The sequence below is a fragment of the Bos indicus genome, chromosome 17 (genome assembly GCF_029378745.1).
Source record: "Bos indicus isolate NIAB-ARS_2022 breed Sahiwal x Tharparkar chromosome 17, NIAB-ARS_B.indTharparkar_mat_pri_1.0, whole genome shotgun sequence".
NCBI classification, from domain to species: Eukaryota; Metazoa; Chordata; class Mammalia; order Artiodactyla; family Bovidae; genus Bos; species Bos indicus.
The window spans coordinates 44,340,698-44,361,866 of record NC_091776.1 but is presented as its reverse complement, the minus strand read 5'-3'; the positions used below and the strand labels follow the sequence as shown (position 1 = coordinate 44,361,866).

The 21,169-nt window shown below is 42.7% G+C and overlaps 1 protein-coding gene and 1 pseudogene across 1 annotated transcript; one reads left to right on the top strand and one right to left on the bottom strand.

Annotated features, from left to right (window-relative positions):
* The first annotated feature begins 947 nt into the window (after nt 1–947).
* LOC109571055 (branched-chain-amino-acid aminotransferase, cytosolic pseudogene) lies at nt 948–2,245 on the top strand (annotated as a pseudogene).
* An 11,920-nt stretch (nt 2,246–14,165) lies between these two features.
* Nucleotides 14,166–15,749, bottom strand: MBD3L1 (methyl-CpG binding domain protein 3 like 1). Its single transcript, XM_070770192.1, has 2 exons — nt 15,584–15,749; nt 14,166–15,061 (listed from the first exon to the last, which is right to left on the bottom strand). Exon 2 carries the CDS (start codon nt 15,041–15,043, stop codon nt 14,456–14,458), a length of 588 nt encoding a protein of 195 aa, XP_070626293.1. The 5' UTR covers nt 15,044–15,061; nt 15,584–15,749; the 3' UTR covers nt 14,166–14,455.
* Between the last annotated feature and the right edge of the window lie 5,420 nt (nt 15,750–21,169).

Below are 21,169 nucleotides of genomic sequence, written 5' to 3'. Positions count from 1 at the left end.
AAAACCAGTAATATTTTAGGCAAAAAAAAAAAAAAAAAATTCAACTATATTTATCAGCTTACTTAGTCCTATATAGTTTTTTTTTTTTTTTTGGACAGTGTTATGAAATCAGAGTTTCCATTAGACTTTTAAAATATCTTGCCTAGTTTAGCAGTATGACTTAAAATTTATCAGAAACATCCTTTCAATGACCCTTCTTTTTTAAAAATTTATTTGCTTATTTATTTATTTTTGGCTGCACTGGGTTTTAATTGCTGTGCTTTCTCTGGTTCTGGTGGCTTCTCTTGTTGCAGAGCACAGGTTCTAGGTGTGTGGGCTGAGTAGTTGGGGCACATGGGCTTAGTTGGTCTACCTCATGTGGAATCTTCTTGAACCAGGAATCAAACCTATGACCCTGCATTAGTAAGCGGATTCTTATTTACTAGACAGGCAATGAAGTCCTCTGTGACTCTTTTTGAAGATATGGCAGTTTTGCAAAGCATCAGCTTAGCTGCCTATGGATGATAAAAGTCTTAAAAAGGCAAAGGTTAAGATCTGATTACAATTCTTCTTGGCAAAGAAGCTTATCCAAGTTGTGACATGCAAAATTTTAAGATAACAACTAAAATTATAACATTATACCAGGACATATACAAATTTCAGGAACTTTGAACAATTTCTAGTATGTATATTAATAACATTTGTTCATATTGTATAATCTGAGGAGGCTTATCATTCATTTGACAATGCTTTCTGTGCAACTTAACATACCAAGAAATTATAGTCAATTATATATTTTTATATATATATTTCCCTCCCCCCCCCCCCCGCCCCCCCGAGATGCCTCAGGGGCTCTCTGAAGCATCCCAAAGCTAGCTGAAGTCAAAAGAACTGTCAGGTAGTTAGTATAGGAAAAATGAGTCCAAAATGCTGGTGACTAAAAGACAAACTGAGCTTGTGGCGCCGGGCGCAGCGTGTCGCCGCCGCTCTCCGCTGCCGCGCGCCCCGGAAGGCTCCCCATGGCCAGCCCGCCCCCCGCCGCCGCGGCCCTCGTCCCTCAGGACTGCAATAATGGATGCTCCGCAGAAGGTACCGGAGAAGGCGGATCCAAAGAGGCGGTGGAGACTTTCAAGGCTGAAGATCTAATAATCACACGAGCCACCGTTTTAAAGGAAAAACCAGACTCCAGTACTCCGGTTTTTGGAACGGTTTTTACAGATCACATGTTAACAGTGGAGTGGTCCTTGGAGCTTGGATGGGAGAAACCACGCATCAAACCTCTTCAAAACCTCTCACTGCATCCGGGTTCACCGGCTTTCCATTATGCTGTGGAATTATTTGAAGGGTTGAAGGCATTTCGGGGAGTAGATAATAAAATTCGTCTGTTTTGGCCAAACCTCAACATGGATAGGATGTACCGATCTGCTATGAGGGCAACTTTGCCGGCGTTTGACAAGAAAGAGCTTTTAGAGTGTATTCAGCAGCTTGTGAAATTGGATGAGGAATGGGTCCCCTACTCAACATTTGCGAGTCTATATATCCGTCCTACGTTCATTGGAACTGAGTCTTCTCTGGGAATCAAGAAGCCGACTAAAGCCCTGCTCTTTGTAATCTTGAGCCCAGTGGGACCTTATTTTTCCACTGGAAGCTTTAATCCTGTGTCCCTGTGGGCCGAAGTATGTAAGAGCCTGGAAAGGTGGGACCGGAGACTGCAAGATGGGAGGGAGTTATGGCTCATCTCTTTTTGCCCAATGTGAAGCAGTGGAAAATGCATGTCAGCAGGTTCTGTGGCTCTATGGAGAAGATAATCAAATAACTGAAGTTGGAACTATGACTCTTTTTCTTTATTGGATAAATGAAGATGGAGAAGAAGAACTGGCAACTCCTCCGCTAGATGGCATCATTCTTCCAGGAGTGACGAGGCAGAGCATCCTGGACTTGGCACACCTGTGGGGTGAATTTAAGGTATCAGAGAGACACCTAACCATGGATGACTTGACCACAGCTGTGGAGGAGAACCGGGTGAGGGAGATGTTTGGTTCAGGCACCGCCTGTGTTGTTTGCCCTGTTTCGACTACACTGTACAAGGATGAGACTATACACATTGCAACTATGGAGAATGGTCCTAAGCTTGCAAGCCGCATCTTAGAAAAACTGACTGATATTCAGTACGGAAGAGAAGACAGCGACTGGACAATCACTGTAGCCTGAATGGACAAGAACGGGACGTGTGCGCTTGGGACAGACGGTGGCATTTGAATTATGGGAAATGTCTTTGGCTACCTGATTTTAGTTGTGCTGTTGTTCATATTATCTGCGTTACCAGGGTGATTGTTTCCTCATGCCAGAGAAGACAAATCACAACTGTCCAATGATCTTTTCTAAACTTGCTCCTAGAAATTTTCCTTACCTTCTCTAGAGAGTTGATTATGGAAGCCATATAATTGTAGAATTTTCCTCCATAATCTTAGTGCCTCCCTTAGGGCTTCACTCAAATTTTTTTTTTTTAATGTTTATTCTTTAGCATAAGTTATGTTCTGCTTCTCAACCAATGAGTGTCTTTGTGTTTGAAAGCTAATCTGAGTACATTTCATAGGTACCATTTCCCGGGCCACATCTCCATTCTCAGAAAAGTGTGTTGTTGTTGTTGTTTATAAATCAAAACTTAGAGAAACTGGATTTCTTTCCCTTACATTTCTTCCAGGTCCCCTAAGTCCTCTTAGGGAGAATCTCTCCTCCTTCCTGATATCACAGTCTGCACCAGGCTCCATTGGTACATCAACAAGACCACCCCTGCTGTCTCCAGATTGTGTTTAATTCGTGGGCAGGCTTCACTACAGGACTGAGGGTCTTGTGCCTTATAGATCTTTGCATCCCCCAGCCTGGCCCATAGTAAGGAATGAATGAACATTTAGCTTCTATAGAAGTGTACCTTCTTTGTTTCTATATTATGAAACTTCTTTACTAGAATTTGTGATTGATTCTGACTTTGTCTATATTTACCTCATGTTGTCTTTAATTTCCATGGACTGCCAAGTCATTAGAGATACTCTGATTGTAGTTTGTTGGAGGAATGATTTATTTGAAGAGTGTCTGGGAATTAAAGTAATAATTCTAAAAAGATGGTGATATCATATCAACCAAATGGAAATGACATGTTATATGTTATATGTCGAATACATAAATGTTAAAGTGTTAAGTACAAAATAAATCATATTTAGTTTTTTGGTAGAAAGAAAAAAAAAATAAAAGACAAACTGAAAAACCTGTGAAAGTGGAACAAAAGAACATTTGTGGACTGGAGTGAGAACTTCAGGTGAAACAAACACACCCCCTTCTTGGCTAGCCCGATTTTCATAGGGCAAGCTCAAGGGGGAAGAGACAAACATATAAAAGGAGGAAGCCAAGATGGATTGAGGCCACTCCTATGGGGTCAGTCTGCCTTCACGCCTCAGGGGTGTACTTTCCTTGCTTGCCAAATAAAACTCTGAACTGTAACTGAGCTATGACACTGGCCAGCTGTTTCAAATCTTTGCTGTGGCAGACAGAACTGAGGAAATTACACTCTTCCCCAACATATCTTTAATTAGAATTTGATAGCAGTTTGTAAGAAATATAAAAAAATGTTTTTTAAAAAAATTTGGTCATATAGAGTATTTAAGAACAAATATAAATCAGTTAAAGGCAATATAGTTCAAACAGTCTGTTATCAGACACAGCGTTCTAAGGAAACTTGTTCTCTTAGCAAACAGGGACCAAGTCTGGTCCTGCATCAGTCTACTTTTAATAACAAAATCTATTTACCAAGTTGAGTATAATCTAATCTTAGCCTGACTATGTATAAAATTCCTTTTTTACCCAAAACGTATCCCATTTTCCTACTGTATAGTGAAATGTTTTATTATTTTCAGTAGCTTTAATTACATATTTAAATTAGAATACCCAACTCTTAAAAACCTCAATTTTTAGTGAAAACCAAGAGGCAAGTAATAGTTAACAAAATCTGGAGAGACTATTTTAGATTTTTTGAGAACACAATTATTCCTATGGAATTTACCTAAAAGCTTTAAAGTTTCACCATATCAGGTTATTTTTCTCTCTGACAAATTTGCAAAAGATATAATAAGATTTCATTTAATTTTTATTAAACCTAGGCGCAGTAAAAGTATTATACTTAATGTTGATAACTCTGAAGACACGTCTTTATTAATTAGATCAACAAACTTGAACATTAATACCATGTATTAATTTAATAATATACATTTCCAAGTTTATGTGAGCCTAAAATTCATTTAGCTTAATTTCTCTTGTTAGAATTGTCTGCTTTATAAATGCTTACTTTTCTTTAGGTCAGTTAAATAGAGCTAATTTACAAATTAACTTCAGCAATGCTCTCCAAAGACAAGGACATATATAAACACACAAACAGACCTCATAGTTCTTGTTTTAAAATTTCAGCCTTATAGTCAGGTTTAGCAATGTAAAACCCATCAGTTTACAAAAGAAGTTGGATTAAAATTAGGTTTCTGGCAGATAGAACAAATAAAACTCACTTGTCTAGATAGATAAATATATACTTAGGATTTCTATTTAACTTTGATGAGTCAATTTCTAAATTACTTCACCCTCTCTTCAAAATTTGCATTTTAAAAAGATGGCAGAGGTAAGAGTTCCTGAGAAGGCCAGGTGGGACATTTGCATCTCAAAGGCACAAGCCAGACCCCCCTAGGATGACTTTGCTTCCCCTTTGTTTAATATTTACAAGCCTCTCAAGATAAATAGGGAAGGTTTGTTGTTGTTCAGTTGCTCAGTCATGTCCAACTCTTTGCGATCCCATGGACTGCAGCACGCCAGGCTTCCCTGTCCTTCACCATTTCCTGGAGTTTGCTCAAACTCATGTCCATTGAGTCGGTGATGCCATCCAACCATCTCATCCTCTGTCGTCCCCTTCTCCTCTTGCCTTCTATCTTTCCCAGCATCAGGGTCTTTTCCAATGAGTTGGCACTTCCCATCAGGTGGCCAAAGTACTGGAACTTCAGCTTCAGCATCAGTCCTTCTGAAGGAGGAAACAGACAGAACAGGCTCTATCTTGAAAGCAGGACGCTATCTTGGGCTGGACTGTGGACTTTGAGCTATATGCTTAGTATCTATGGAAACGACATACCAATGGAAAACCAGACCCCCTGGATGAAGGAGCCTCAGGACTTGTACCTAGAATCTCTGTCACCTAAAAGAATATGCTAATTATCTCTGTAACAGAACAAAGTCATAAATCCCTTAATGCTTATCGGGGTATGACCACAGGCCTATTGATAAATGTCCACTGTTTAACTATCTGGGCTTATCTCACATGAATCATGGGTTAACTTTGATAGTATCTCTCTTTTACCTTGTCCAGATTAGTTTCAAGGAATTTGGGGAGGTGGGTTTGAGCACATACACTTAGGGTATATAAGGTTTTCACAAAAACTGGTCAGGGTCCTTGGCTAAGAGGAGCCTCTGCCTTGGGCCTGCCGGTGTAATAAACTGCACTCCACTATCTGCATTGTCCTTCTGAGTGAGTTTGTTTCCCGGAACGTGTGGCTACAACACTTCCAATGAATATTCAGTATTGATTTCCTTTAGGATTGACTGGTTTGATATCCTTGCTGTCCAAGGGACTCTTGAGAGTCTTCTCCAGCACTACAGTTTGAAGGGATCAATTCTTTGGCACTCAGCCTTTTTTTATTGTTCAGTTCTCACATCTGTACATAACTACTGGAAAAACCATAGCTCTGACTATATGGACTTTTGTTGGCAAAGTAATGTCTTTGCTTTTAATATGCTGTCTAGGTTTGTCATAGTTTTTCTTCCAAGGAGCAAGCATCCTTTAATTTCATGGCTGCAGCCACCATCTGCAGTGATTTTGGAGCCCATGAAAAGGTTTGGGGAGTGGTAAAAGGATTGGTCCCCTTCATGGATTACAGTCTTGTTATGCTGAAGGGGCTTGCAATGAAGCTATGAGCCACGCTGTGCAGGCCCACTCAAAATGGATGAGTCATAGTGAAGAGTTCTGATAAAACGTGGTACACTAGAGGAGGAAATGACAACCCACTCCAGTATCTTGCCTTGAGAACCTCATGGACAGTATGAAAAGCAAAAAGCTATGACACTGGAAGATGAGCCTCCCAGGCCAGAAGATGTCCAGTGTGCTATAGGAGAAGAGAAGAAGGCAATTACTAATAGCTCCAGAAAAAATCTTTTTGCCTTTTCTACTGTCCATGGAGTTCTCCAGGCAAGAATATTGGAGTGGGTTGCCATTTCCTCCTCCAGTCAATAGTAAAGGAAATCAACTCTGAATATTCATTAGAAGGACTGTTGCTGAAGTTGGAGCTGCAATACTTTGGCTATCTAATGTGAAGAGCTCATTGTAAAAGACCCTGATGCTGGGAAAAATTGAAGGCAAAAGGAGAAAGGAGTGGCAGAGGAAGAGATGGTTAGATAGCATCACCAACTCAATGGACATGAATTTGAGCAAACTCCAGGAGATAGTGGAGGACAGAGGAGCCTGAAGTGTTGTAGTCTATGAGGTTGCAAAGAATTTGACATGGCTTAGAGATTGAATAACAACAACCAGAAAGAATGAAGTGGATGGTCCAAAGCAGAAGTGACACTTAGTTGTGGGTGTGTCTGGTGGTAAAAGTAAAGTCCAATGGGGTAAAGAAGAATCTTAAAGAGGAACCAGGATTGTTAGGTCCATGAATCAAGGTAAATTGGATGTGGTCAAGCAGGACACATCAAGATTGAACATCAATATCTTAAAAATCAATGAACTAAAATGGACAGGAATGGACGAATGTAGTTGAGATGACCATTATTATATCTACTACTGTGGGCCAGGATCCCTTATAAAAAATGGAATAGTCTTCATAATCAATGATAGAGTCCAAAGTGCAATACTTGAGGGCAACCTCAAAAACAACAGAATGATCTTGGTTTGTTTCTAAAGGCAAACCATTCATCATCACAGTAATCCAAGTTTATGCCCCAACCACTAATACTGAAGAATCTAAAGTTGACCGGGTTCTATGAAGACTTACAACACCTTCTAGAACTAACACCAAAAACGATGTCCTTTTCATTATAGGGGATTGGACAGCAAAAGTAGGAATTCAAGAGATACCTGGGATAACAGGAAAGTTTGGCCTTGGAATACAAAATGAAGCAGGGCAAAGTCTAACAGAATTTTGTCAAGAGAACACGCTGGTCATAACAATCACCCATTTGCAACAACCCAAGAGACAACTCTACATAAGGACATCACCAGATGGTCAATACCACAATCCATTTGATTGTGTTCTTTGTAGTCAAAGATGGAAATGCTCTATATAGTCAGCAAAAAAAAAGATCTGGTACTGACTATGGCTCAGATTATGAACTCCTTATTGCAAAATTCAGGCTTAAATTGAAGAAAGTAGGGAAACCACTGGGCCATTCAAATCCCATATGATGATGCTAAAGCTGAAACTCTGGTGCTTTGGCCACCTCATGCGAAGAGTTGACTCGTTGGAAAAGACTCTGATGCTGGGAGGGATTGAGGGCAGAAGAAGGGGACGACAGAGGATGAGATGGCTGGATGGCATCACCGACTCAATGGACGTGAGTTTGAGTGAACTCTGGGAGTTGGTGATGGACAGGGAGGCCTGGCGTGCTGTGATTCATGGGGTCACAAAGAGTTGGACATGACTGAGTGACTGAACTGAACTGAACTGATGAATAGATTCAGGGGATTAGATCTGCTAAGCATAATAGCTGAAGAACTAGGTATGGAGGTTCATAACATCGTACAGGAGGCAGTGACCAAGTGGGCAGAGAAAGCCAAGATTTTGGTGGTAACATTCGGAGCAGTGAAAACCTTATTGCAGGGACATGCAAGGAGACTAAGTGGCTCATTCTCTGAAAAGCCCCCGGCTCCCTGAGGTTTTTGGCAAAGCATTTTTAAAAGGTAAGTGAAGGGGGGTCGGTGTTGCAAGGTATATGATCAGCTTGTGCACAATTCTCTGATTGGCTGATGGTGAGGCAGCAGGGTGGTGTCACAGTGGTTCAGATTATGAGTCCTTAGGCTCCAGGAGGCCTGGGGCTATGTGCTTATGGTCATCAAGTAGTTCTTCCATTTGGTGGTGGGGGGGGAGGTGGTTCACATCTGCAAAAGAACTCAGAAAATTTGCATCTAATACTATTATCTGAGAACTTGAGGGAATAGCTAAAGCAGAGGATAAGGGGGAAGGCCTGTCCTGGGTAGGCCCCGCAGGGTCCTGCTATTACACCTTGAGCTGGCCTCAGGTGTCTGATCTGCCATTGGTACTGAGCTCCCTCTGGGAAAGTGGTGGCTGAACAGAAGAGATGGATTATCTTGGGGGCCCCCCCTAGAATCAGGGGCCCCTCTGGCTCTCTACCCGCCACTGCACTGTGTGCTGCAGACCCTTGCTGGTTCATCTCATGTCTTTCAGCTGGGCGAAGAGCAGAGGCAGCCACTCAGAGCTTTCACAGGCTGCACAACATCCCCTGAAGTGTTTGTATTTTAAAATAGCGCCATTATCATTTCAGTGGAACAAAGCTAGTAGAGGTGATGGAATTCCAGTTGAGCTATTTCAAATTCTAAAAGATGATGCTGTGAAAGTGCTACACTCAATATGCCAGCAAATTTGAGAAACTCAGCAGTGGCCACAGGACTGGAAAAGGTCAATTTTCACTCCAAACCCAAAGAAAGGCAATGTTAAAGAATGTTCAAACTACTGCAAAATTGCACTCATCTCACACACTAACAAAGCAATGCTCAAAATTCTCCAAGTCAGGCTTCAATAGTACGTGAACCATGAACTTCCAGATGTTCAAGCTGGATTTAGAAAAGGCAGAGGAACCAGAGATCAAATTGCCAACATCCACTGTATCATTGAAAAAGCAAGAGAGTTCCAGAAAAACATCTATTTCTGCTTTATTTATTATGCCAAAGCCTTTGACTGTGTGGAACACAAGAAACGGTGGAAAATTCTTCAAGAGATGGGAATACCAGACCACCTGACCTGCCTCCTGAGAAATCTGTATGCAGGTCAAGAAGCAACAGTTAGAACTGGATATGGAACAACAGACTGGTTCCAAATAGGGAAAGGAGTACGTCAAGGCTGTATATTGTCACCCTGCTTATTTAACTTATATGCAGAGTACATCATGAGAAATGCTGGGCTGGAAGAAGCACAAGCTGGAATTAAGATTGCCAGGAGAAATATCAATAACCTCAGATATGCAGATGACACCACCTTTATGGCAGAAAGCGAAGAGGAACTAAAGAGCCTCTTGATGAAAGTGAAAGAGGAGAGTGAAAAAATTGACTAAAACTCAGCTTTCAAAAAACTAAGATCATGGCATCTGGTCCCATCACGTCTTGGGAAATAGATGGGAAAACAGTGGAGACAGTGACAGACTTTATTTTGGGGGGCTCCAAAATCAGTGCAGATGGTGACTTCAGCCATGAAATTAAAAGACGCTTACTCCTTGGAAGAAAAGTTATGACCAACCTAGACAGCATATTAAAAAGCAGAGACATTACTTTGCCAACAAAGGTCCATCTAGTCAAAGCTATGGTTTTCCCAATAGTCATATATGGATGTGAGAGTTGGACTATAAAGCAAGCTGAATGCCAAAGAATTGATGCTTTTGAAATGTGGTGTTGCAGAACACTTTTAAGAGTCCCTTGGACAGCAAGGAGATTCAACCAGTCCATCCTAAAGGAAATCAGTTGTGAATATTCATTGGAAGGACTGATGCTAAAGCTGAAACGCCAATACTTTGGTCACCTGATGCGAATAACTGAGTCATTTGAAAAGACCCTGATGCTTGTAGAGATTAAAGGCAGATGAGATGGATGGATGGCATCACCGACTTGATGGACCTGAGTTTGAGCAAGCTCTGAGAGTTGGTGATGGACAGGGAAGCCTGATGTGCTGCAGTCCATGGGGTTGCAAAGAGCTGGACATGACTAAGCAACTGAACTGAGCTGAACATCTCAGTGGGGAGTGAGCATCTGGGCTGGCAGCAGCTGCATCCAGGGCCCTGGTAAAGCTTCAGGCTGATGTGGGCCTGGGGAATTCAACAGCCAGCACTCTGGTCCCAATTCCACTGCTGATCAGTCCTGCCATGGGGAGACTTGCTCAGCTTTTTGGGACTTGGTTTTCTCCTTTGAAACAAGTGATGGTGGCTGGATGCTGGATGGCAGGAGCAACTGGAGTGGTGCTGGCTGAGCATTCACCAAGGGCTTGCAGCACAGAGTGCAGAGCGTGCAGGGGAGCTGTGGTTCTGGGGAGGCCCCTACAAGTTATATGTCTCCTCTACTCAGCAACAGTCCCCAGCACACAGCCCAGTTCCACTGGCAAATCACACTCCCAAAACCAGTTCAAGTGGAGCAGCATTGTCAGTGGTGGGGACAGAACTGGTTACTTGGGGTGCATCAGGCCAGACCTCCCACACGGATGAGGATCCTTGAAGGCCAAGAGGGAGGAGAACTTCGCACCCCATCTTCATGACATTTCTACCCCTGCACCTACTTACTGGGGAAGGGTAATATTATTTGTTGTAAATAATATGCACTAGGTTTGAATATTATATTAACATCCTGTTTCTTTCACAGCCTAGAGTTGTGATTTGGTTCTTTCACCATTCTGGGCTCATTGAAATGACATGCAGACTTTGACATTCTTCTTTTAATTAAGAAGTCTTGCAGGTTCATCAGCTTGTTGTGGGTGAAGGGAGAAGGGCCAGCTCTCTGGCTGGTGAAGGAAGCTCCAAGTCTCCCTCCTCAGAGGGCTGATTCATTTCATGTCATTCAGCTGGGCCAAGAGCAGAGGCTGCCCCTCAAACTTTCACAGATCGAACAAGAACACCTGAAACGTTTATGTGTTTAAATAACACCTCCTGGGACTGGGTCCTGAACTTGGACAGTGGCCACCATCTGACAGCTCTGTGGGAAGAGGAGACACTTCCTGCTTCTCTTGTGGAAGTTTCTTTTGATCAAATATGAAGAATTTATAGTTTTCTGATTTAATATCTTGAATTGCATTAGCTCTAAGTGAGGTAAATATGCAAAGAAATCAAGATGTGCAAGTAGATAGGATGAAGCCAGAGGAAGGACATTTGTAGAAAAACTAAGGGCAGTAGAACTCTCCATCCTCAGGCCCTTCTAGGCCTAGATTCGAGTCCTCCTGAGATCCTGTCCATGACCTCAGAATTCCTTTTCCCAATGATTTTCTCTTCAGGGGTAAAGATTTGTGATGCAGCTTTTGAGGCTACAGCTGCACCTCATTACATAAATATCACTGTTCCCTGTGACCTAGATTTCCAGCATCCTTGCACTTCTGTTCTACAATCCCCTTTAGGGCAGGAATTCCCTGAAGGTTTGTCAGCCGATCAGCTATGTCGCAGTCACTTCTCCCTGCCCGGTCCTGATGGCTCCTTTTTAGCTCTGCTTCATAAGGATATCTGACTGTAATCCTGGCCAGTGTATGACCCCATACTTTCCTTGCTGTCCAGTGGGACTTGTGGGTCCCTGTGGTTCTGAGGCCTATGATCTTGGACAATCACTACTTCACATACTTAGTCATGTTGTTACTAACTGATCCTCATGGGGAAGCTGGGGCCAAGCCCATGAGCTTACAGCACCCCCCCACACACACACACCCCGACTCCCATCCCTGGGATGACTGTGTGCTTTTCCACAGTCTTGTGGTGTGGTTATGTCAGGGTGGTATGGACCTTTCTTATTGGACCTTTGAAAGTAGAGACATGAAAGGGAAGCATGTGGAGGTCCAGTGGAGGAAATGCCACCAAACTGATGATCCGCAGACATGCACAGACACAGCACTGATGATTGAAAATACAGAATGCTTCCAATATGGGTGGTAAACAACACTGCTCCAAGCTGACCTGAACACCCACCCCATGAGCTAATACCCACCCCATCTAGCATTTTGAACATCACTTCCTGGAAACACCCTGTAAGAGCAAGGGCCAGATGTAGGAGGCTCAGCCGAAATGCCTGGGTCTGTTACCTAGAAGACATCTCCCCGAGTCCCCTTTTCTCCCATCCAGAGTTCAAAGGGTTTGGCTAGAACAGAATAAAGCAGAGGCGTTGGACACATTTCTGGGTCCTTCTTGACCTGGATCCTGTCTAGTTCACAGGGATCCATATAAACATTATTCTCTCCATTAAATCTTCAAGGAAACTGTGACTTGGGTCTTGTGGATTCATGCCATGTCATCCCTCAGGGATATCAGGATTGGTGAAACAGAAACAGACATGGCCTCAAATGAAATTGAAATGTGACCTCAAGGCAAGATCATCTCCCCTCCCAGGAAACCTTGGAGTACATGTGCCCCTGGACTCTATGCCATGACCCGCATCACTGTTCCTCCACACCTCCACCCCAAAGCCCCAACAGTCTCAAACTGCCTAAGAGAGATTCCAGATCCAGACCCCTCCTGGGTCCTTCAAGATGGGAAACAGGCTATGACAGGAGGAGTGAGTCATGAATATGGAGGCAATCACCCTACTTACTGGGACTTGAAACTGGAATGACTAGGTCTCTGGGAAGCATGAATCCTGGGGTAACACCAAGGCTATAAAAATTGTCTGTTTTGGATGTAAAGATGAATAAACTCAGGGAAGAAAATTTGAGGGAAAAACAAAGCAGTCTTTTTTCATTTTTTCCACACATAATCCATTCAGACAGTTAAAGCAGAGGCTCCTCTACAAGTAGTACAAACATGCCAGACATAAAGCAAGCTGTACTGTTTTGCCTTGAGTTTACTGAAGAGACGGCACTATCTCTACAGCTCATGCAGACAACCAAAGCTGAAGATGCCCAAGGACTAACAATTAAAATTACACTAATGTCACCCATTCTGCCTTTTCAGGCATGAGCTTCTGCTGCTCATTCTTAAGCAGTCATTCTCTGAAGATGGCAACAATGATGATAAGAGCTGTCTGCTGACGCTTGGTACCTGCTGAGCAGCATGATGGGCAAACTCTGCCTGCATCATTTCGGTTATGCTCATCACCCCATGAGGTTTTATTTCCATGTTATAGCTAGAGATATGGAAGGTCAGATATTAAGTAACTTGGTGAGGAAGGAAAAATATTACTTAGAAAGTGAATTAAACACTCAGCCAAACTGTCAGAGAAAGAAATAAGGCATTTTCCAACATACTGGCAGACCCAAAGTTGATCTCCCTAGGGCCACCTGTGAAAGAACCAGTAAAGAATGTATATCATGATGATGAAATGTGAACCCGGCAAAACATAAAAGGAATCATGAGGAAGAGAAAAAAATTAGTGTATCTAAATAATTACTGGTTTTAAAATAAGGCATTCTAACTAAAGTCCCAGATGATTGCCACATTCTAGAGAAGATTCAATTTAAAAATGTCTCATTTTTAGGGAAGATATAAATACAGATACTCTGTTTTTTAAAAAAACATCTCTCTCTCTCTCAGAAATTGGTAAATCCACCAGGAAAAAGTAAGTAATGATGAAAAGAATTTGAATAGTACAGCACACGTGTTCTGGAGAAGGCAATGGCACCCTACTCCAGTACTCCTGCCTGGAAAATCCCATGGACGGAGAAGCCTGGAAGGCTGCAGTCCATGGGGTCGCTGAGGGTCGGACACAAGTGAGCGACTTCACTTTCACTTTTCACTTTCGTGCATTGGAGAAGGAAATGGCAACCCACTCCAGTGTTCTTGCCTGGAGAATCCCAGGGACGAGGGAGCTTGGTGGGCTGCCGTCTATGTGGGCTGTGACTTAGCAGCAGCAGCAGCACATGTGTTCAGGCAAATAGACATATATATATATATATATATATATATATATATATAAACAAGTCCAGGCTTCTTATTAATGATGCTGAAAACAGTCCCTCTTGACAGCATCATTTTCCCAAATGACATGTCAATTTTCATGAATGAAATTTCAAACACAAGTAGGTCTAGAAAACAAGGGAAAGTCTGGTATTTCATTATGTGCACTTCTGAATTCATATGCAACAAAAGTCAGAAAAATAGAAAGAGATATCTTATTTGAGAATATAGATGTAAAATTTTTTTAATGAGATGTTTGGGAATCTTTTTGGGAAATATTACAAACACACACAAAAAATGTAATTCAGACTAAGGAGTTCGTAACTGTGAGAGCAAAACCTTGAGTAATCTTATGACTTTGATGACTCTGTTAACTTTCAAATACAAATAACATACATAGTAATTAAAAATGAGAGAACTCAATTTCCCACCTCAAAAGGAAATCCCTGTCTATATTTTCTGTCATACAGAATTTACAGTGGAGGAAAGTATTAGTATATCTTAAGTTTCAAGAACTCAAAGCAAGAACACTGCAAAGAGATGTTAATAAAGTGTTGTGTGAAATTTCACGTGCATCATCTTCTCTTCTTCACAGCATTGGCCCAGGGCATCCTTCTTGGCCCCACACTTTCTCTGCCTCGCCAGCCAGTCTGTCAGCGACCATTGCTATCGCCAGTCTCTCTCTTGCTGTCTTCACTCTCCTTTCCTGATTCCTGATATCCTCCTCAGTTACCAGACACTGTTCACAGAGGACCTGTGGGGTGCCAGAACCAGCTCCTGGAACGGTCTGTGACAAATCTGAAGACCACGCCGGGGTGGCCATGGGGCTGGAGTTTGGACCACCTGTATGTACCCCTGGCAGGGACTCACCTGGACAACTTGGTGCAAATTTTTGCAAGGCTTTGGCTAGATCCAGAGGACTTAACAGTTCCCCTGCGCTGCTGCAAGCCTGGAGTCCTTGCAGTCTCTTCTGCCAGTACAGCTGCTGGGGGTTGTCCAAGGTTTCCTCCCAGGGATAACATCTGACCTCATTGCTGGGATGGGATGTGATTCTAGTCACTGGTCTCTTGAATATGTAACTGGACATCCTCAAAGGGATTGAGATGTTTAAACCAGGCTTTGGTTTGAATACTTTTCCACAGTCACAATGCTTCCTCTGTGAAGTCTTCACCATCATACTTCTTCTCCTTGTACCCTATGAAAAACCATGAAATTGAATCCAAATGATAAATGAAATCTGCCTTCTTGGACCATTATTTTGGCTCTTTTGTACTCTCAGCCTCTCTTTGTCCCTCCAGGGTTAGATTGAACATCATCAAGCAGATCTGAGTCAAGAACAGAAAGCTCAAGGTCAAACCTCAGGGTTACCCCAGCTCATTCCTCCTTCATAGTTTGTAAGGTGAACTCTTTCACCTCCTTCACCCCTTCCTTTATGAGTGTGACTATATTCTTTTTTGTCCTTATCACTCTCAACTGCACCAGTTCGGGTAGTTTATGTCACATGGTCTTCAGTATTTTTTTAAATCCCAAATGCTTCAGTGTCAGGTGACTTCATTTGGTTAACCCACTGACACTTGTTCATAGCTGCTTTAGAGCTTAAGAATATAGTGACATTAACAACTGTCCCACCCTTAGCAACTCACCCATATCCCTGATGTTTATCTCCACCCAGTTGGTCATGTTCTAAATAAATACTTCAGAAAACTTATTAACTCACTACTAATTTCTGGTCTGTGATTTTTTCCAAGACTCCTACAACAGATACCTGCTCCTCAAGATCCTGTTATACCAGATCACCATATTTTCATCTTAATTTCTTGCCTTCTAGTCATATCAGTCCTGGGTTCCATGGACTATGATCTCAGTAATTCTCTTGGAATAATCCAAAATTCCTTACTGCTCATCACATCTGTCTTGCAAAAAAAAAAAAAAAAAAACTTCAAACCTGACACTTGACTGCCTTTACCATAGCTACTGCTGGTCTTATGGTAACTGCTAAGAAAAGCACACAACATGATATTTTACTACCACTGCAAGTCCAAAATCATCTGCATCCATTGGAAAGCATCCATAATGCCTGGGAATTTTGTTTTCTTTTTATGTGTTGGCATATTTACTTTTGGATTTTCCCCAAAGTCTGTTTCAGGTTTTCTCCACTTTCCTTTTTCCATCACACACATCCCATGTCCCTTAACTTGCCTGATATTTCACAGAGAAGCTGTTAACTACTACAATGAAATTTTACCGCAGTAGTCCCCAAATCTGCAACTATCTCTAAGATTCCATTATTTTCAAAGTTCCTTTAATTATATTTAAAGAAGCATCTTTTATCTTCCAATGCTGATCCTCATTTCTTCTTCCTTCTTAGTAAGTTCACCATCCCAATATATCCCTCTTTACTTTCAGCCTCTCCTTTTCCACCGAATCCTTCCTTCAGCATTTAAGTACCTACAAATCTCTCTAAACTACACGGAAAGCCTTCACCTAGTCTTCCCAGGAACTTCCTGAACCACAGTCTTTCTACTACTGCCCTTTAGCTGTGAACCATTGAGAAGGGTGATCTACATCACGTGTCTCTGCGGCCTCACCTCCAACCAACTCCTCAGACCTCCTCACACTACCGTCTGACTTCACCATTCTATGGGTGCTTCCCTTGGTCAGGTCACAATGACGACTTTGTTACTAGGACAAGCATGGAGCTTTTCATTATTCAACAACATGGTCCTTAAGTGCAAAATGTTTAAGTATCTTTGGGTCAATTTAAACACATGAATCACATTTTATAGCTGTGACCCTTACAATCTAAATATGGAATAGGTATGTTGGATAAATTATGTCTCACAAATTGGAATTGTGCTGCAAATGAAAAGCACAAAATAAATTTCAGGAACTCAATACTGAAAAAGTAAAATATGTCATTATTAATTTTTACATTGATTGCATTCACAAATGAAAATATCTTTAGCTGTAATGGGTTAAAATATACAATTAAAATAATTTCACTTGTTTGTTTTTACTTTTTAAGATGTGGCTACTAAAAATATAAAGTGCTTAAAGCTATTGTTGGACAGTGCTGGTTCAAGCCATAAGAAAAAATGAAGTCCACAGAAAGAGCTCAGCAAAGCTGTTCCCATGGGAAAGAGTCTATCTACCTCAACCTCACCCCAAGATGTAGCAGACTCTCTCATACACACACACACACACACTTTCTAAATCAAATATTCCCACCATTATGCCTCAAATGCCTTGAGGCTGCACTCCTACAGTCTTAACCAGAATAATCTCAAGAAAAAAGTCAGAAGTCAAGATAGTTTATCAATTATGATGAGTCAAAACCAGAGACTAAGGATAATTTTAGGAGGAATTTCCTGCTCATTGACTTCTGTTATTAATTCAATACTCTTGAGAAACTTTTGAAGGAGGGTCATTTTAAAAAATCACTTCATCTTTACTATGTAAAATATACAAGATATGTAAAGAATAATAACTGTAGCCAATAAATGGAATCAGGATGATAGGATACAAACATTGTTATTAGTGAATCAGTCAGAGGACAGATGGCGTTAATTTGGGCCTCATTAGGTTGATTCTGATTGGATGACCAACATATCGATTGTATTATGCTGGCCCTCCTCCTAGTTAACCACCAAGCCCACCAACCAGACTAGTCCTTGCTGACAAATCCCCTGGCTCCATGCCCTGATAGCACCTGGAGAATTTTCCCAATGTCACACTCTGTCACTTCTCTCTCCTTCCTGCCACAGGCCAGGGAAACATTTTCTCTGTGGTTCATCCTCTGTGCCTGCCCAGTTGTCCCTCAGGTAAAAGAAAGGACCAGGGTGCAGACTCTGTGAGCTGCAGGAAATAGGACAAGGACTGGGGTATGCTCACAGAAGAGGAGAAGATCTTTAATGTGCTGGGTACGTACCCAGGGACCAAGAAGCCCCAGTGAGTCCTGAACAGACTTGAAGAAGATGGTGCAGGACAGAGCAGAAATATTTGGGTGGGTGGGATTCTTTTTTTTTTTAATATTTAAAATTTTTATTTTTTTATTTCTTTAGGCTGTGCTGGATTTTGTTGCTGTGCAGGTTTTTCTCTAGTTGTGGGAAGCGGAGGCCACTCTCTAGTTGCTGTGTGCAGGCTTCTCATTGTGTGGCTTCTCTTGTTGAAGAGCATGGTCTCTAGACACCAGAGCTTCAGTAGTTGTAGCATGTAGACCTAGAGCGCGAGCTCAGAAGTTGCGGTACATGGACTTATTTGCCCTGAGGCCTGCGGAATCTTCCTGCACCAGGAATCAAACCCTGCATTGGCAGGTGGATTCTTATTCACTGCACCACCAGGAAAGTCCTGCTTTAATAATTTTTAAGTGTACTGTTCAGTGGTATTCGGCATATTCAGATTGTTTTGCAACCTTGACGACCACTGTCTCCAGAACTCTTTTCATCTTGCAGAGCTGAGATGGTGTCCTCATTAAACATTCAATCTCAAGTCTCCCTCCCCCAGCCCCTGCCACCCACCATTCTACCATTTCTTTAGGAATTTCACTCCTCTAGCTGAAGCTGAAACTCCAATACTTTGGCCACCTCATGTGAAGAGTTGACTCATTGGAAAAGACCCTGATGCTGGGAGGGATTGGGGGCAGGAAGAGAAGGGGACGACAGAAGATGAGATGGCTGGATGGCATCACCGACTGGATGGACGTGAGTTTGGGTGAACTCCGGGAGTTGGTGATGGACAGGGAGCCTGGTGTGCTGCGATTCATGGGGTCGCAAAGAGTCGGACACGACTGAGTGACTGAACTGACTGACTGACTGAGGGACCTCATATGAGTGGAATCATACAGTATTTATCCTTTCATGTCTGACTTATTTCACTGAGCATAATGTCTTCAAGTTCATCCATATTTTAATGTATGTCAAAAATTCCTTCCTCTTAAAGGCTGAAAAATATTCTGGCAGTAGGTAGTTGGTGTAGGGGATAGGAAAGTGGCTGGCAGCTCCCTCCCTCCCTTTCCTCACCTCCCCCAGTCTGAGCCTCTCTCCCCTAGGGGTGGCTGATTCCCAGCATTCAAGGACCATGGTGGTCTTGGAACCAGGAACAGCCCTCCAGCTGCACCTGGGAGATGAGGTCCTTCTCCTGGTCCCGTTGAGGCCTATAGCTCACACTCTACAAGAAGGTTTACTCTTTTAAGACATGTACACAGAGAATTCAGAAAAAGACGAAAGGTGAATTTCCAAAGTCAAAATGAATCATTCAAAGTTCTGAGTCTATAGCCTTCCAAGCAGTTGGCAAAATGGACCCTGTGGAGTCCTATACCAAGGTCACAGGTGTGGAGCTCTGTACCAAGCTCACAGGACAAAATTATCCAGAACTGACTGAGTCCCATAGCAACTGTTGCCATGAGCTCCTCTAACCTAGACTGGCCTTCTTCGACTCCATACTAGGTAAAATATCCACCCTATAGCATCCTGACCAATCACCTAATGCTACACTTCCAGTAGGAATTTTCTTTGTCTTGAGGCTATAAAAATTGGCTATTAGCCCACAAGAGGGTTCAGCTCTCCTTGAGCCAGCCTGTGTTCTAACAGTATTTTCTGCTCTAACAAATTCTATTCTCCTCTCATTCTTCCTCATATATGCTGTGCTTCTCATTATCTCTGCCCTTTGTTCTTAATAAACTCACTCCCTTCTGAAATACCCCGTGTCTGGAAATTCTTTTCCAATCCATACATAGACATGAACAGACCCTAAGATTCTCCTCCCAGACCTTGCTGTTCTGTCTGAGTAGGTGATGTCTCCTTCCTCCTTTTGACTTCCAGGCCTTGGGCTGTGGCAAGGGTCTGTCCTCGGCTCATTGATTCTGTCCATCCCCTAGAAGAGGCTCAGATGACCCAGAAAACCACCTCTAATCCCACCCAGGGAGTCCCCTCCCTACCCCAGAAGATCCCAGGAAGACTGACTTATGGCTACAAACCATGAAAAGCCCCTTCTCCCTCCAGATCTGGGGTCTGACTCAGCTCATTATATGTGTGTTGAGAGGCCAGTGAGGCATAAGATAACTTCACACCTTTAACATATTGGTCATTCAAGTATCCATCATGTGTTACACGGTGCTTTCTACATTCATCCAGGCACTAGTCCCCACCCTCCAGAGCACGCAAACAATGTTAGATAATGATAAACACATATTTATAACATATAGACACAGAGCTTGAGATGTACCAGGTTCAAGCATTTTTCAGACATTCACTCTTTAATACTTTCCCTAATATTGCAGGAGGTAGAGTTAGTATTGCCAAGTATCAGAGAGAAAAACTGAGGCATAAACAACATTGCTCCCAAATCTTGTATCTTCAGACGACACATGCTTAACACCTCACGGTTTCTGTGACTCAGGAATCTTGACGCAATTTAGCTGGGTGCTTCTGACTGACCTGCAGTGCCTCACAGGCTGGGGCAGCCATGTTAACTGAGGCTCTTCTGGGGGGATTTGCTCCCAAGTTCACTCACATGGGTGTTGTCAGGATTCTGTTTGAACTGACAGCCTAGTTCCTATCTGTCTGTTAGATGCGACTTTCCCTTGATTTTTCCCGATGGGGCCTCCATACAGGGCAGCTCAAATCACCTGTGGTTGCTCTCCCAGTTCCAGAAAAAGACAGAGTGAGAGAGACACAGAGAGAGACAGAGAAGGGGAGAGATGCTAACAGAGGAACAGAGGGAGAAAGGGAGAACTTAAGAGAGCAAGTAAGAGGGGAGTGGCAGTTTTTATTGTAATGGATGTGACATCCTATCACCTGGGCTGCATTCTGTTGCTCACACGAGGATGTCAGTGTCACATAGGGATGTACACACCTGGAAGCAGCTGTCACTGAGAGTCCTTGTGGAGCCTGCCCAGCAAATGGACCAAGAGGCACAAGACCTGAATCTAAGCAGGGAGGGTTGGAAAGTTTATGCCAGTGGATGACAACATCTGAATCTCCTCTGATTTCTACCCTTTGAAGGTGCAGACTGAAAATGAGAACAGTGGGCAATGACTTTCCCAAGATCACTTGGCTGGAACCCAGACCTGCTTTGAGAGGTATTCCCTGCTGTGTCCAACCCTTCTTGTAATAATGATCTGTGCCTCAGATACATGTGACACCAGCACACAGATGTTGAAGGCATTGTTTCACATCCACCAATGGTGTCCCCAGGAAGTAGACACTGGTCTGGTCCCCACTGTGCAGGTCTGGAGACTGGGGAGGACCCAGGAGGCTTTTCCAGGATAGAGAACTGCCTTCTCAAAGCAGGATCCTGGTTCCAT